The 17441-nt window shown below is 44.3% G+C and overlaps 3 protein-coding genes across 5 annotated transcripts in view; 1 reads left to right on the forward strand and 2 right to left on the reverse strand.

The window, feature by feature from the left end:
* CAMK2G (calcium/calmodulin dependent protein kinase II gamma) overlaps window positions 1–17441 on the forward strand; it is a 1229125-nt gene that overhangs the window by 921814 nt on the left and 289870 nt on the right. The window lies entirely within an intron of this gene.
* ADK (adenosine kinase) overlaps window positions 1–17441 on the reverse strand; it is a 711694-nt gene that overhangs the window by 595510 nt on the left and 98743 nt on the right. The window lies entirely within an intron of this gene.
* Window positions 1–17441, reverse strand: part of VCL (vinculin) — a 125862-nt gene that overhangs the window by 5024 nt on the left and 103397 nt on the right. The window contains exons 14-21 of one of the 3 annotated variants that reach the window (XM_050803405.1): window positions 13941–14090; window positions 11353–11461; window positions 9915–10217; window positions 7963–8087; window positions 6158–6343; window positions 3194–3397; window positions 784–987; window positions 216–320 (exon numbers count right to left, since the gene is read on the reverse strand). In XM_050803405.1, the coding sequence (XP_050659362.1) occupies window positions 216–320; window positions 784–987; window positions 3194–3397; window positions 6158–6343; window positions 7963–8087; window positions 9915–10217; window positions 11353–11461; window positions 13941–14090 (1386 nt within the window). Of the gene's footprint in view, window positions 1–215; window positions 321–783; window positions 988–1740; window positions 3398–6157; window positions 6344–7962; window positions 8088–9914; window positions 10218–11352; window positions 11462–13940; window positions 14091–17441 lie in introns of all 3 variants that reach the window. The other 2 variants (XM_050803406.1, XR_007728684.1) reach the window with 2 other exon arrangements.

The following is a 17441-nucleotide window of genomic DNA, read 5'->3' on the forward strand; positions in this document are numbered from 1 at the left end:
CTGGGATTACCTGCATGTGCCACTGCACCTGGCCCTAATTCCAAATTTCTGATGTATCTATCCAACACAGACTTTCCCCTCCTGAGAGAGTCTGAGTGCATCCCACGTACTGAATACTCAATACTTGATTCAGAAGTAAAAATTTCCCCGAAGTGGAATTACTGCAAAACAGCACAGAAGCTGCCAGCCAGAAACCAAAAACAGCTGCCACATACCTGCTCCGACTCCTCATCACTGATGTTGGTCCGGCCCAGCATGGTGGCCTTCACTGTGGACAGGATTTTGAGCTGGGTGCTTATGGTTGGGATTCGCTCACATACCTAAAGAGAAAGTTTAATTTGGTATGTTTCTCTGTTTGCCTCACCCAGGGTGGAATGCAGTGGTGCAATCACAGCTTACTGCAGCCTTGACCTCCTGGGCTTAAGCAATCCTCCCACAAGCTCCTTGAAGGCAAGACTTACCTACCTCTGTATTCCCAGTGGCTGGCACAGAGAAGGCACTCGATAAATAAGCAGCAGAATTCCACTTGTTTTTTTCCCTAGGGTCAGTACAATCCCTTTCTCCAGAAATGGAAGCATTCATTTGATTAGGAAGTAACCTTTCCTGAATCTGTCATTCCCAGTACATTTGTGTTTTTTCCTTTCTGCTATTTCTGTCCCCGGTGAAATGCCTCTTTCTCCCTTACCCAGTTTTTCTCTCCTGCTTTTCTCCCTCTCATACCCTCCCACTCCAACACACACACACACACATACACACACACACGCAGCCTCTTTCCCCGAGTACCTGTAAGAGGTTGGTTCTAATCCGTTTATCTGTGCACTGCTTGGCAACCTCCTTGGCCAACCGAGTCACCTCGTCTGAGGCCTTGGCGATGTCCTTGGCACACTGAATGAGCGCCCGCTTGGTACCACTGCCCCCTCTTACCAGCCGAGACATCTCAGCCATCAGCAGAGCCATGCGCTTGGCTGCTGCAATGATGTCATTGCCCTACAGGGAAGCAAAGATACAGTGTGAGCTCTGCCCACGCTCTGGCCATGTTAAGGAAGGAAGGAGAAACGCAGAGAAGAGGAGGGAGCTTGCCACCTTAGCATCACTCCGGAAGGGTGAGAAGAGGAGAAAAGGGCCGTTCTTGAGTGATACGGACAGCACTGGAGGAAAAAAAAGAATGAGACAGGGCACGTGCCCAAGCACGCAGTGTGAGAAACAGAGAGGGGGAAGAGAGGAGAGAGGAGGGGGAAAGAAGGAGCGGGAGAGAGACATTTCCTGACTAAAAAAAAAAGAAGACCCAGATATTAGTCTGAAAGGGCAAGATGTGCACCCCAGGCACAGCACTGAACAAGCACTTTGGCATCTCCAGGTTAATCATATCAATAAACTAGGGACAGAGCCAACGAGCTGGTTAAATAGGCGCTTTCATTTCTACAGGGAGAAAGCAGTAGAGCTGGCCTGAGGGGAAAAATACAGAGGAGCCTTTCCAAATGCTGAAATCACCCTCCTCATGCTTACCCTTGTTGCAAATAGCAGCCAAGGGCTCTTGCTAAAGAATGTCAAACCCCAAGTAACTATTCTCAACCTGGGTGAGGGGAGGAAAAAAAAAAAGATATTTTCTGATCTAGCCTGCTCTGGCTAGCCCTCTGGTTTGTTTTTGTTTTGTTTTGTTTTGTTTTTTCAACACAGGGTCTCACTCTGTCACCCAGGCTGGAGTGCAGTGGTGCAATCACAGCTTACTGCAGCCTTGACCTCCTGGGCTTAAGCAATCCTCCCACCTTATTTGTCCCATCAACCTGAACGAACATGTTGCTTTAATTTTTCCCATGTAAAAGGGTAAAGAATCAATTCTTCAGTCCCCTCAGCTAAGTGAAGACTCCAGTTAAAGGAACCTTCAGCGAAGAGGATGCAAGGGAAGGCATCAGGAAAATAAAAGTCGTGATTCAGGCTGTAAATGGAACCCTCACTCCAAGGAATGGCAGTTTATCGTAGACTTGGCATTTTAGTTTACGAAAACCCTCATGGGTCATAAAAAAGAAAGATACAAGTTATTTATTCTGTGCCCATCTCATGAAAGCTCCTCTTTTGGCTGCTAACAACCCCAAGTCATAGCAACTGCAATGTTCAAAACTAGCTAAAAGGCCAGGCCCTCCTCATTTTTCCCCTCATGCCCTTCATTTCTCTACATTGCAGTGAGGCATACACAAACCATACCACTGCAGGGTGCTCTGCAAGAGGCCTCCACAGGCACCATGAAGCAGTTCATCGTTTATGCTGGGAGGGTGTAACATCTCAGGCAGTAATTGAGGCCGGAGAGAACGCAGGTATGGGAAGAAGTCAAGAAGCAAAGGGCATGTTAGACAAGGTCCTCTGGGTCTACCTCTTCTAGTGCAGACCTAGGATCATTCCAGGACCCCATGACCTTGGTTAGAAGATAGCATGGTGCCATGGTTAGTTACTACCCATCACTCTTCAAAGCCTTTCTTCTTGCAGCATGCCACCTTTAAAGGGAAAAGTGATCATCCCAATCGCCCTACTCTCCAAACTAGCTTTGGTTCATTCCTCAAGGCCAAAGTTCTATGGAGGCCTGTCTTGTGGCCTTGAGTACTCCGTTTCCCACTCCCACTCCCTCCCACTGAGACACCTGGACAGGCAGTCAGTGAGGCCCCATTCTCTGTGGACTCCCATCAAGGCCAGCATCTGCCACATAGCCAAGTGCAGGGCAGCATGCAGTCCTCCCCCAGAGACCCTGCCATATAAAGCTGCCTCTCACCCTCATCAGCTCTCCCTGAGCCATCAGTGAGGGGTCAGTCGGGAGCAGGCAAAGCTCAATGGTCAGGCCAGGTGTCCTCGTAATGGTCCACCATGGTTCCTGACCTGGAAGTCATTGAGAGATGCATCCACGGCTTCCCAAGCAGTTTAAAGTTCCAACGATGGCCACAAAGTCAGTAAGAAAAGGAATCCTTTCAAAAAGTGACCCCCCATCTCTCTTCATTCCCCAAACATAAATGCAGTCCAATTAATCTGGCATTAGCAGACCTATCAAACTTGTGAAGCCAGTCCTAACAACATGGTGCAGACAGACAGATGCCCGCCCTGCTCAGACTCACAGGACCAGCACAGATCATGAGTGATGCAATGTGTCAAGGCTGCACATGGCCGGATGCATATGGAGCAGCCCCCAACTGGGGGTGCTGATCAGTACCTTACTAGACCACTTGGTAGCTTCCCGATGCAAGGACTGAGCCGCGGCCAGAATGGGCTGGTTGACCGGCTGATTGGATGGCATTAACAGCAGCTCAGGTTCGTAATCGTCTTCCATGTCAGGGGGGACAGGGAACCCAGCAGCATCGGCCGCATCTGCCTCAGCTACAACACCTATACCCACCTCAGCGGCTGGGATGCCCGGCTTTGTCGATGGCGGGAAGGATGAGAAACAGGGATAGTGTTAGTAAGAGCAATAGGACTTGGGAAACTGGGCTTCAGCTGGTTTAGTGACCAAAGCCTGCCTAGGATGAGAAAGAAACATGTTCTCTAGGAGCCTTGTGTACCAAGCTTCATAGAAGGGGGAATTCTCAGCCTCCAGCGCTACTCAGCCCAAGCCACCGTATGGTCAGAGAAGAAAAGGGACTCACTCCAATGGCAAAGGGCTTCTGGAGAAATCTTTACACCAAGAAAGCAAGTGGCATCCATTTCTTTAATATACTTGATACTAAAGTTAAACCTCACAAGAGTGATTCTCACATCAGAATATTTCTGAGGAGCCAAACAACCAAACAATAGTAGCAAATTACCTTTAAAAGGAATCCAGAGAGAAAAAGTAAATGCAACCACACAAGTTACTTTGAACGGAACAAACTGAACACTGCTGGATCATATGGTCACTGTTGTACATTTTCCTGGGACACAGGAGGCAACTTGGGTCATCTCTGCAGCTGCCAGACACAGATTATTTCCTTCATGAGTTAAAAGTCCCAGAATTAAAAATGATACATCAGAGGTAGTGAATACCAAACTAGGAAAGAGGCAGGAAAAACAAACACAATGGTAAGTGAAGAGAACTTAAGTATCCCACCGTCACCCAGCTGTAAGAAGCCTCAAGAAGCCACCTCGTCAGCCACCCATCTCAGGGAACATCCACACATCAGACCAGCTCTCTATCCCCTCAAGGTCTTCCAAGGCAAAGCTTCTACCATCTCTTTTTGCATCCATTGCTAGTACCAACTCAGAAAGCTGCTCCTTGGGTACAACCTAAATTTCTTGCAAAATAGGTTCTCACTCACACCAAACTGCTTATCTAGTTCACAGATAGAATAATATGTGAACTTGCCAAGTGACTGCAGCTGAGCTCGCAGAATCCAAAATTGGTGCTCATTTAAGAATGAGAATCATGATGGAGAGAACATGAATTTAGAACCAGGGATGGGGATTATAAAAGCCAGATGCTGAAAATAGACTAACGTGGAAAGAAAATTAAAAACTGCCACAACGAAGCCAAACCATTTATACGAAGAATGGTGAACACAGGTTCTTTACATCAAACATCTATACTCAAGAGGAAGTAGTTTATATGGAATTTTCTCTGAGGTTGTTATCACTCCTAAAAGTCTTATCCTGCACACAAAACCTGACTCCAAAGGGTGACGATGTTGGAGGATTCAGGGCCAACAAGGGGTTCAGGTACCATCTGAACTCTTGCCTAAACTCAGCCAAGATCCACCTCTGCTGCTCAAAAGAAAAGCCAGCTCACTGCTGCTAAGGCTCAGAATCCCACAGTGTACAGAGACAGATAGGTTGACAGACACACAAACAGATATTCCTCCCCAGCCCAGTACATACATGGTTCAAGTAGCTTCTGACTTCACACAACTCAAAGTCAGCAAACTCCTGATGTTCCACGCTTCAGGAGACAGACCTCAGGACTTCTGGCCACAAATGGCAGAGTGGGGCAAGTAATGTGGGCCAATGCTGTCTGCTTTTAAGTTTGTTTGTTTGTTTGTTTCAAATAATTCATGTATATTTTTTGTTCTGCATAGTGTATCTTGGTTCATTGTAATGAAATTTAAATTTCCTTTAAAATTTTCACTGTCACCTCCCCCACTCCCCATGCACAGTGGGACTCTGCCACATGCAGTTGGAGAGATACCATTATAAATAATTCTACAGGTCAGGTCGAACACCAGCAAAGTCTCCCTTCCGTCTTAGAACCTGGGCTCACAGCTAACAGTTCAGCAAAATACAGTGTTAAAAACCAATGTGAATTCCCCAGCCTGAAAAAAAATCCAAGATCAGCTGCAGGTGCAGGAGGTCCCTGAGGAAGTACAGTTGGCACAAGAGCTCGAAAGCTTTGAGGATGTGCAAAGAATAAAGGCAAATAGGTGGTGGGAATAAAGATCTAGGGTCATAAAAACATTAAAGAAAAAAGATCTAGGGTCATATTAGAAACAGTTTAGAACTAAGAGCTACCTTTCACTGCAAGGTTAGCAATAGTATTCCTCTTATCTAGAAAAGCTACTGCTCACTTTTCATCATTTAGGGGAAAATAGGCAAAAGTTATTCATAGGGCAAGACTGCTGTAGCATCCATATTTTTACCAACCACATTAATATTTATACCTTCAGATTTGCTGAGTAAGAGACAGCCTGGAGCTGTCTTAAGTTGAGAGATAAAATGATTCTGAGAAAGGACAAAAGCATATGGCTTCTAAGATACCAATCTACTTGCTTCTGTGAAAAAAAAAAACAAACAAAATGCAAACATTTCATCTAGCTTTAGCACAGTCCACAGAATTCATATTTGGAGCTCTGATAATTAGCAATGTAGCATCTAAAAACATTTGCAGTTACAAGAAAGATAAGCAATTTCTAAAAGACCCCAAATGCCAAAGTCAAGGCAGCTGGCACTCTAATGGACAAAGAGGACAGGAACCCTCTTCTCAAATAACAGGCACCCTGGCTCTGGCTTTTGCAGCTTGAAGGAGAAATCATCAGGTGCCAGAAACATCTCACTAAACCACAGGTAAGAAGAGGAACATGCTATTGGCAACACAGGAACCAAAGGAGAGAGAAAGGGTGACTCCAAATAGACTCTTCTTTCTGGGCTGTGTGCATGGTCCTTCATCCTTTCTGAGAAGACATCCTTTCTCAACAAGAAAAGCTTCACTACTTACCTTGCTGGACCATTTGCGAGCTTCATCATGGAGCTGTCTGGCAGCCATCATCATTGGCTGGTTAATCACCTCCCCGGCCTTCTGCTCAGGGAACTCTTCATCCTTTTCCTCTGGTGGTGGGGGCCTAGGTGGAGGGACCTCACCTTCAGGCAGAGGTGGTTTGGGAGGAGCAAGCTCATCTGTTAGCTAAAAAAGAGAAAACAAGTTGTAAGTAAAGTCCTAAAATTACCCCCCGCCCCCGGAATTCTTTCGTTTCTTCTAAAAAGTGTCCCTAGAAAATCCACCCACATTCACTCCATGTAAGACCACCCACACTGAGCCACAAGGACCACCTGCTTCAATCTCAACAGAAGCAGGTTTCTCTACAAAAAGCTAGCAGTGGCCGGGCGCAGTGGCTCACACCTGTAATCCCAGCACTTTGGGAGGCCGAGGCAGGTGGATTACCAGAGGTCAGGAGTTTGAGACCAGCCTGGCCAACATGGCAACACCCCATCTCTACTAAAAACACAAAAATAAGCCAGGCATGGTGGCATGTGCCTGTAATCCCAGCTACTCGAGAAGCGGAGGCAGGACAATCACTTGGACCCGGGAGGCAGAGGTTGCCATGGGCTAAGATCATGCCACTGTGCTCCAGCCTGGGCGACAGAGCAAGACTCTATCTCAAAAAAGGAAAAAAGAGAAAAAAAAAAAGGCTTGCAGCTGCTGTTTTGGTTGCAACTCAGGGAGATATACACAGTGCTACCAGATGAAGGATTCTCAAAAAATCCCTACAAAAGATGTAAGTTCTGGTCCTGGTTCTACCAAAAAGCAGCTACATAGGCAAGTAACTTCTCCCCTTGGCCTGAGGTTCCTCATCTGTCAGTGAGGGGTAACTAGACCAAATGACCTCTAAGATCCAGATTCTAAATGGCATGACTCTATTGCTCACATAAGAAGCCATTCCCCAGGAATAGCCCTCTCTCCCAGCTCTAAACACCCACCAAGAGCCCAGCTGGAAAGAATCTAAGAAGCGTTGAAGGCTGGGAAACACTGTTCCTTAGCTGTGTGTGCAGTGACCCAATTTTGTACTCAACCAACTTAGAAACTTAACATCTTTTAATGACATTAAATATGGGAAAGTAAATCAGATTATTGCCTTGATAGGTTATTTACAAAGTCAAGGTATTTCTAATACTGTTAGTTGGAATAAGTGTCTAAAAATAATCACTATTTCTGTTTCTGGAATTTGTATCTGCAACATATTGCCTAGCTAGCTTCTTCCTACACCATGTAAAAATATATTCACAGTACTTGCGGGGGGTAGTGGGGAAGGTATCTAAAGATCTTAAATTATAGTTGAGGAAAAAAATTTTAAAAGCATATATCTTGTTACTTAAGAAAAAGAAGTCAAAGGAAAGAACCACCACAAGATTTCAACCACCTTGGTTCTACCATTGTCAACTAAGAACACACCAAATCTCCTTACTACAAGCTGTGCAGATTATTTTACCACAATGCACTACCTCATCACTCATCACATCCACACTTACCAAAGCCAGCTCCTCTGCTCCAGCCACTCCCCATCACAGCAAGCCACTACCACACACACCAGTACTACACACACACACACAACCCATGCATTTAAGCACTAGGTTATAACTCCACTGGATTTAGAAATGAAAATCAAGATCTGCCTCCCACTAAGCTTCAAATGAAAGCTAAACGAAGCCACCTAGTGATGGAGGCTCCAAAACACAATCTACCTCTCTCTTGCTGCAGTCTCAACACCTTCCTGCTCAGTTCTCCGCATCTCTGAATTTACTTACTCGGAGTTGTTCAAGGTCTGGTGGAGGAGGCGGGAAGTCAGGCTCCTGAGGTTGGAAGGCTTCTCTGACCTTGGCCACAGCTCCCAGGATCCGATATCCCGAGTCCAGGAAGCTCTTTTGCAGTCCTAAACACAAGACACCCTCACTTTCAGCTGGGTGGATCAGTGCCCCAAAGCACTGTCTGTGCAGCAGCAGAACTGGTTCCATGAACAAAAGCTGGATGTGAAGCTGTCAGTAAACATCACGGGCAGTGATTGAAGAGGGAGGGAGGCAGGACAAGGCAGATGTCCTGAGGCCTGCAGAGTGTTGGAAGCATCACAAACCAGCTGTTCTTTTAGTGTTCAGGGTGCCTTCTTGGCTGTACAACTAACAAGTACGCAGGAGATCCCTGGGTGTGAACACTTTGGGCTCAGGTGGCATCCATTGCCTCTCTTATGATGAGGCAGTCAAGAGATAAGCCTGCCCAACTCAGAACATGGGAGATGTCAGTTTCAGATTGGACATACATTCCCTGAAGTACTTCTCACCTTTCTCTCTACTCTTTTGCTCTACTTGGCATTCAGTATGTTAACCCTTATGCTAAGCTGCGCTACTCTGTCCAGTTGCTTGGAATTCAAGAATCTACTCAAACTATTAGAAACTCCAGTTTTGGAAACCAAGCATGTCCTTAGTGATAATGGGTAGAGGATATTAGAAAGATTCTGCCTGAACCAGAGATGGATAGGGGAGCCCCTCCTTCCTACTCTCTTGCATTGACTACATTCTACTCATAGACAAGACTGAAAACATCAGATGTTCAAAACAGGAAGAAATTCAGATGATTTCAACCAAAGGAGCGGCTCCCATTATGATCTGCCATGGTAGTACCAAAAATATGATCCAAATTCACCTAAAGAAAACCCAGATTTTTTTTTAGGTGTAGGGCCTAGGAGACCCACAGATCACCTTAAGCCCTCCAGATTTGATAGAAATTGAGAATGCTTTACAGAGAAAAAATGCATTTTAAGAAAAGCCCAAGAGAAGTTAATGCCAGTTACATAAACTAAATGGACGGTAAATTGGTTATCGTGCATTTTTTGAAAATTTTCCAAAATAATGACTGAACAAGGCGAGGAGCTATTTAGCCAGACCATATTAAGAAAGCACAGGCTGGGTGCCTGTAATCCCAGCAGTTTGGGAGGCCGAGGCCAGTGGATCACCTGAGGTCTGGAGTTTGAGACCAGCCTGGCCAACATGGTGAAACTCTGTCTCTACTAAAACTACAAAAAATTAGCTGGGTGTGATGGTGGGAGCCTGTAATCCCAGCTACTCGGGAGGCTGCAGCAGGAGAATCACTTGAATCCGGGTGGGGGGGCGGAGATTACAGTGAGGTGAGACTGCGCCATTTTACTCCAGCCTGGGCAACAAGAGTGAAACTCCGTCTAAAAAAAAAGCCCAGAGGCTGGGCGCAGTGGCTCACACCTGTAATCCCAGCACTTTAACAGGCCAAGGCGAGTGGATCACATGAGGTCAGGAGTTCAAGACCAGCCTGGCCAATATGGCAAAACCTTGTCTCTACTAAAAACACAAAAATTAGCTGGGCATGGTGGCGCACACCTGTAATCTCAGCTACTCGGGAGGCTGAAGTAGGAGAATCGCTGGAACCCAGGAGGCAGAGGTTGCAGTGAGCTGATATCACACCACTGCCCTCCGTCCTGAGAAAGCAGAATTCAGTCTCAAAAAAAAAAACAGAAAGCACAGAGAAGTTGGTCCAGAAAAATTAACATACAACAATCCTGCTGATACTGCAGAGATTTGGATGGAAAAAGATTAATCTAGCATTCTCGAACTAAATGTCTATAGCTTTTGCCCCCAGACTTTGTATGTGGTGGTTGTGGGGTACATATTCCCTCACTATCTTTCCTGAGTTAACCTCTCAGCGGAGGTGAGCCATAGTGCCATGCATTGCTTACCAGGGTCAGAAATGTTTCCAGCCACAGCTTTTGCATCCATCACCATCGGGGAGATGGTTTTGCTCAACTCATCAGAGGCGGCTTTCACAGCCTCACGGAACTTGGGATCCTCGGAATTCTCCACCTCCCTCTTAGCCACCAGCAGGATCCGGTTGGCCCGACGAGCAATGCTGGTTGCCCCAGCAACCAGCATCTGAGGCTGAATGTTGGCCATAGCTACCTTGCACTTGTCCAGGTCTTTTTTAATTGCTTCTTCCGAAGCATCCAACAGAGATTTGGTATCAATGGCTTCGTCCACCAGCCCTGTTAGGAAAACAGAAATGGAATTTAGTTTCAATTTAGAAGAACAGAAACTCCAAAACACTGTTATCCACTCAAGTTTCTCATGAGAAAGTATAACATCCAGAATTCTCTTCTTCAGCTCAGAGTTCTTCCTACATAATCAAAAGCTTCCAGGTAAACACCACAGTATATAAAAAAAAAAAAAAAAAAAGCAAGGACATAGTCCAAAAGCCCATCTGGATTTGCAGCATTTATACCAACCGTGGTTGCCAGCCTTCTTGTATCCACCCCAGACAACCAGAAATGCAACATCGGGAGGAAACAAGGAATACGTCTGAAACCATCACTGCATCACCACCACGTTATCTGTGAATAATATTTTCTCCCTGACCGTCTCACTCCCCAGCCATCTGTTGCTTGTTGGCAGCTTGTAGTGCTCAAGATGAGCCATGCGGAGGCTTCCAATAACCCTAACAGCCTGTTTCTTATTCCTATTACCTCTCTTCAGACACCTCAGGAGTTCCACTTTCATCTCGGGCTGCCATGGACCCCAGTCACAACAGGTTCTGCAGGGACAGCGAAAAGCCTACATTCCTCATTCCTTCTTTCCTATCTCTCCCTTTACAGAGAATGAAGACGATTCAGAGGTGCCACTTCAATTGCACAGACACAGGTTTGCTGGTGGTTGGTTTCTCCTTTTTAAAAAAAACTACGTAGTTGATAAGTTGGAGGAAACTCTGAGACAAGTTGTATTAAATGGTAGCTATTGTGGTTCCTTGAAATGTGAACCCACTGTAAATGACAGGGACACTTACTGTATCCACAAACACCGCCTCCCAGCCTCTGAAACCAAACTCGGGCTCAGACTGGGCAAAGACACTATTCAAAGAGAAGATAGGAGGAGTGACAATAAACATCACGCCAGGAGGGCAGCATTAAAATAAAAGAGACTCAAAGAGTCTCTCTTCTGACAAAGTTGCAAGGCTTGAATGAGAAGCCGCCACTGCTCAGCAGCCTTCACAGGGCCAAGTACACTGCTGAGCACATGACTGGCCCTTTATCCAATTGCAGCTGAGTAACAGAACCAGTCCCGCTCCAATTTCTCAGAACTCATTCTTCATGGATTAGACAACAAGAACTTTATAGAAAACTGTACCTGTCATTTTTTCAACATTATCAATCCACTGGTTCTTCATGGTCTCAAAATGTTCATAAGCAGCTTGATTTCCAGGGTTCCTAAGTAAGATACGAGCAGCCGAGACCACCTGACAATGACAAAACACCTTTAAACACCAGAGCACCCTCGCTCTCCAAATACAAACCTTCAGCCAAGCTTTCTCCTTTTTACCTACAGATGGCACTATAAAGCCAGAAAGTGGCAAGTCTCTTTTTAGGCTGAACATAGGAGGTTTGGTCTCAATAGCTCCCCAGAATGGGCCCTTCACAGGAAGGTTTTACCATCACAGACTTATTTTAAGAAGGTAATAAAGTGACAAAGTAAATGAGTGTCCACTTGATACTTCAGAAGAACATACACAAAACTGGCATATGTTTAAACACTTGGTATCAACCCATCTTAAAAATCACCATTAAGAAAGATACCAAAAAGTACTCAAAACTGATTTATAAATAATATAAAGAAAAAATCCTCACAATAACCCCATGAGAGAGACAGGACAGTTAATATCTCTATTTTAGAGATGCAAAAACCAAGTCTCAGAAAATTTAAGTGACTTGCTCAAGAGGTCCTGGCCAGTCAGTTACAGCATTTGGGGAAAAAAAGGATTAACATTTGCTACGTATCAGGTAAGATACAGGCTGTACATGCATATTCTTAATCCAAATAGAGTCCATTAGGAAGGAGTTAGCTCCATGTTACAGATGAGAGACGAAACATCAAGAACACAGAGGACTCGGCTGGGCGCAGTGGCTCATACCTGTAATCCCAGCACTTTGGGAGGCCGAGGCAGGTGGATCACTTGAGGTCAGGAGTTTGAGACCAGCCTGGCCAACATGGTGAAACCCAGTCTCTACTAAAAATACAAAAAATTAGCCGAGTGTGGTGGCATATGCCTGTAACCCTAGCTACCGGGGAGGCTGAGGCAAGAGAATCGCTTGAACCCAGGAGGCGGAGGTTGCAGTGACCCGAGATCATGCAACTACACTCCAGCCTGAGCAACAAAGCAAGACTCCATCTCAAAAAACAAAAGAAAAGATCACAGAGGACTCAAGTCCAGATCTGTCTCCAGAGTCCTCATTTTTTCTATAGTTGAAAAAAGCCTAGATTATAAGTCTAGATTCCTGTTTCTCTTTTTTAGGAATCTCAGTTTCATATTGAAATTGTGTTTTATGTTCCATGTTTTATGGGAGCTTTTAAAGAGTGTTAGACATGCTTGTAGCTTATAAAAAATTGTTTAAAAGTTGGACAAGTTAAAAAGCTGAACAAGAGGATCTAATTTATTAACACACCACATGGGCAAAAGTTTAATGATTAAGAGACATGCTCATTTCCCCCATATCTCCTCACAAGTTCACAGTATCACAAATTTGTAAAGTCTAGCATAGTTCTGAATATATCACAGGCACTCGATAAATGTCTGAATAAATAAATGAAAAAATAATGAATTTTCTATAATTTGAATAGAAGAAAAATTGTATAAACATTGCACTAATGTTGAGCTAATATTTTTAAGAAAACCTATCACATAGTAGACTTTTCATAACTGTCCAATTTGGTTTTTTCCCGATCTTCTTTTGCTCCCAAACTTACTAGCCATGCCTTGTTACACAATAAGTAGAAAAAAGAAAGTAAGTTGTAGAAACAGCTCAATATGAAAAAAATAAATTAATTAATTAAGAAAAAAAACTCTCACAAAGATGTGGAGAAAATATATAAACCCTAAATTAAAACAAAGTAGCCTCTTAAGATTATCCAAGCCAGCCGAGGTAGCTCATGCCTGTAATCTCAGCACTTGGGAGGCCGAGGTGGGCAGATCACGAGGGCAGGAGTTTGAGACCAGCCTGGCCAACATGGAGAAACCCCGTCTCTACTAAAAATGCAAAAATTAGCCAGGCATGGTGGCGCACACCTGTAATCCCAGCTACTCGGGAGGCTGAGTCAGGAGAATCACTTGAACCCAGGAAGTGGAGGTTGCAGTGAGCTGAGATTGCGCCATTGCACCCCAGCCTGGGCAACAAGAGCGAAACTCTGTCTCAAAAAAAAAAAAAAGATTATCCAAATATTTTCCTAGTTATGTATGTATGTGGCAAGGGGATTGCTTTACTAATTTTTTCTACTTTCAAAACGAATAAATAGTCTTTGTAAAAAGAAATTCAAATGTTATGAAAATGTATAAAGATAGTGACAGGGTCTTGCTCTGTCACCCCAGGCTGGAGTGCAGTGGGGCAGTTTGGCAGCCTCAACCTTGGGAGCTCAAATAATCCTCCCACCTCAGCCTCACAAGTAGCTGGGTTCACAGGCATGCACCACCACACCCAGGTAATTTTTTTTTTGGGTAGAGTCGGGGTCTCGCTATATTGCCCAGGCTGGTCTCAAACTCCAAAGCTCAAGCAGTCCTCCTGCCTCACCGTCCCAAAGTGCCGGAATTATAAGTGTGAGCTACTGGCCTGGCCTGTGTATGTTTTCTTATGCTGTCTTACATTAAGTATTCAAAAATGTATAGAAACTGTTCTGTAATTAACTTTCTTTACTGAACACTGTATGAGGAGTGAGCAAAACCCAACCTGGGGTGTGAGTTCTCGGGCCGTCTTCACTGAGGCCTGAATGCCTTCCACTGTTGATTTATTAGCAGTACCAACCGCAGCCGCCTTCTCAGCCGTAGCACCAAGCTTTCCTGAATGGTTTTCAAAGTTAGCTGCCCTCTCATCAAATACCTTGAAGAAAAAACAGACATTAAGAACATTCATTTCAATCAAATGGGTCAGGTAGCCTAAGAAAAAGTCTCTTCCTTTCAGTAGGGGCAGCAACTGCTCAAAGACTTTAGAGATACATCAAACCCTAGTTAATAAAACAACAGTCAAACTCCAAATCCTGGCCTTGATGGATCTCCTCAGACGTTTAGCCATCACCATCATCTGCAAATGCACACAAACACACTCACACACACACATGCACATACCCTTCATTTCCAGTTCAACCAGTGCTTACCAGGTACAAGCAAGAGCATTATATACTCTGCAGTAATTTGCTGAATGTGAAGACTAAACAGCCCCCTTCTCAAAAGCTTATCTTCTAGTTTGAAGAAGATAGTCAAACCCACTCCAGACTCTATTGTAGGTGGCTGGGTACGTTAAAAGCCAAGAACATCCACACCTTCCTAAACTAAGCTCCAACCTCCCCAGAGCAGCATCCTTCATATATCCCATTACCATTAATGTTGTAAAAACTCTGCCCTTGACCTCCAAGGGAAAAACGATAGCTCGTGCTCACGCTTAGGCCTCAGGGCAAGGATGACTGATTTTATTAACCCCAAATGCAAAACCATCTACTTAATTGTTCATTCAGTTCTCAAATTTTAAAAAAGTTAACGTTTCCTTTCACTGTGCAAGGTTGCATACCGTGGAGGGGACTATTTAACTTACCTAAAATAGCAAGAGATCTTTGGTCATTTGTTAGAATAGATTCTTGCAAAAGCTTATCTTCTTCAAACTAGAAGATAAGCTTTTGAGAATGGGGGTTATTTAGTCTTCACATTCAGTTAATTACTTACCGCACTATTAGAACTGATGCTTCTGAACAGCACTGGGTCAGGTTTATACATTACACGAACATGTCTGCAGCTGCCAGGTGGAATGCATCCTCTCTTTTGTCTCCTTCTGCCTAACTTGGAGACCACTTCTGGCTCTAGACAATCTCTAAAGTTCTCTTGGTTCAATAGCAAGTTCCAATATCATTGCCAGTGTTCTGTGTCTATCCTCTCAAGTCTCTTCCCCACGCCAGCCTCTTGTTTGGATTCAGCTACATGGGTTCCTGCCATTTAATGCTCAGAATCTCTGCCTAAAATCCCTCATCTCCTAGCCTCCTTCTTGTGGCCTCAGTTCTTTCACCCTAGCTGGTCTCCCACACTCTGGATCTCCTGGGCTTTTACCTACCTAATATCCTTGGTTGACCATCTCAATGCCAGACCATGACTGCTGCTCCTTCTGATTTAACTAACTGCTTAACTTGCTTTTCTCGTCACTCAACCAAAACTTACTGAGCACCTACTATGTGCCAGACCCTGAGACAGGTGCTGAGGATACAAAAATGAGTAAGACACAATATCCTCATCTCAAGGAACTCACAGCCCAGTGAGAAAAAAGCACTCGAAAACAGATTTACAATACAGTGTGCTATGTACAATAATAAAGCTAAGCACTGATATTACAGGAGCAAAGAAAAAGTACTTAACCTCTCTAGGAAGCAAAGGATTATAGGATGAAGGATAAAAAGTAATTCACCAAAAAAGAAGGGGAAGATAATTACACAGAAAAAACAAAGACATGGAAAAGACAGACTATGCAGGAAACCACAAGCAACTAGGTATAGCTAGGGCCAGAAATGAGAGGGAGCAGTTTGTAGGAAACAGGTATCGGAAGTGTCAGAGCTAGATCACAGAGCTCTGGCCTTATCCTCTGTGAAAGGGCAGGCACCACTGAAGGGTTTAAGCAGGAGAATGTCAGAGTTAGGTTGTATTTTTATTTGACTGATGGCCTAGTGAAAGAGTCAAAGAAGACCAGTTAGAGCTATACAATCATATAGGCAGCGGGGGACTAGGAACAGAATTAGAGCTATGGCAACATGAACAGAAAACGGATGTGAGATTAAATGAGCATACCTTAGTTGTTTATTTGTATGAACGGGTGCGGGGAAGGGAAAAGTCAATGACAACTCACAAATTTCCAAGACAGAACAGAAGGACAACATATGCTGAGGTAACTAGGAAGCCTATAGGTGTAGAGGCCCACCTAGATGTATCTACTAACATGAAAGAGAAGTCTAGAATGAAAAAAATAGCAAATCATCTCAGCCTAAGGGAGCAATCAGCTGAAATGCCTAGTAAGTCAGGTTATAGAAAGAAAACTGGGGTAATCGTCACATAATAACAAAAACCTCCACCTACCAGTTCTACACTGTCTTGGGTACCTGACCCAAACCCCTTCTCCTTCACTGCCAATACTATAAAGGCTGGAAAACCAAATACTCGCTTTCCTGAACTCCTTTGCAGTTGGTGGTCATGAGACAGAGTTCAAGCCAATGAGGTATAGCAAAGCTCTCCTAGACAATTTCTAGGAAAGCCTCTATTTTCACTCATTCAGCACCAACAATGTGGCAGGCACTGTTCCAAGAAGGGGGAATAAGGTAATGACAGAATGAAGTCCCTACCTGTATGGAGTTTTCATGGTAATGGTAGGAAGACAAACCAAAAATGAAAACTGGGTAAATACATTAAATGTTGATAAATGCTAAGGAAAAAAGTAGGATATGGAGATGAAGAAATCCATGGAGATAGTAGTTGGGGTGGGGTTGTTATCTTAGTGGTCACCCAAAAGTGATATTTCAGTAGAAAGCTGAAGAAAGACAGTAACTAATAGATATAGTTATCTGGAGAAGACTGGAACAAACAAGTGCAAAGGCCCCAAGGTTAGAACATATAAACACACACTAGGAATACGATTCAAGGAGGTATATACAGATGTAGCCTGAGGGGGAAGAGTGGTACCACACGAGGGCAAAGAAGTGGATGGGGACCAGATCCAGTGGTGTGCTGAAGCCACTTGTACAGACTCATGGCAGCTCACAGGAGCCAAACATGTCCATTTCTTCCCAACTCAGGTTTCAGTGACTTCATGTTGAAACAGCTACCGTGGGAATATTTACATAAGGGAAATCAGCAAACATTACAAATCAAGGTTTTTTGTTTTCCTGGAGAGTTGGCTTACCAGCACATCACTGGCAATTCTCTTCATTGTTAGCACTCTGGTTTTACTCTGGGATAGTGGGAAGTCATTGGAAGGGTTTGAGTATAAGAATGACATCAATTGATTTAAAAAGATCATCCTGACTCAAAAGGCACAGTTGTGACTGGAGTACCCCCATTCTTCATTTCTTCCTGCCTTTAACATGATGCCATCCCACACCCTGAGAAAATGACCTAGAAAATCACAGAAATGCCAGCTTTCATGATATTTAGTTGCTGAACCAATGCCAAAGCTACCAACTTCCATGTTTCTTGGTTTGTGATG

Source organism: Macaca thibetana, chromosome 9 (genome assembly GCF_024542745.1).
Source record: "Macaca thibetana thibetana isolate TM-01 chromosome 9, ASM2454274v1, whole genome shotgun sequence".
Lineage (NCBI taxonomy): Eukaryota > Metazoa > Chordata > Mammalia > Primates > Cercopithecidae > Macaca > Macaca thibetana.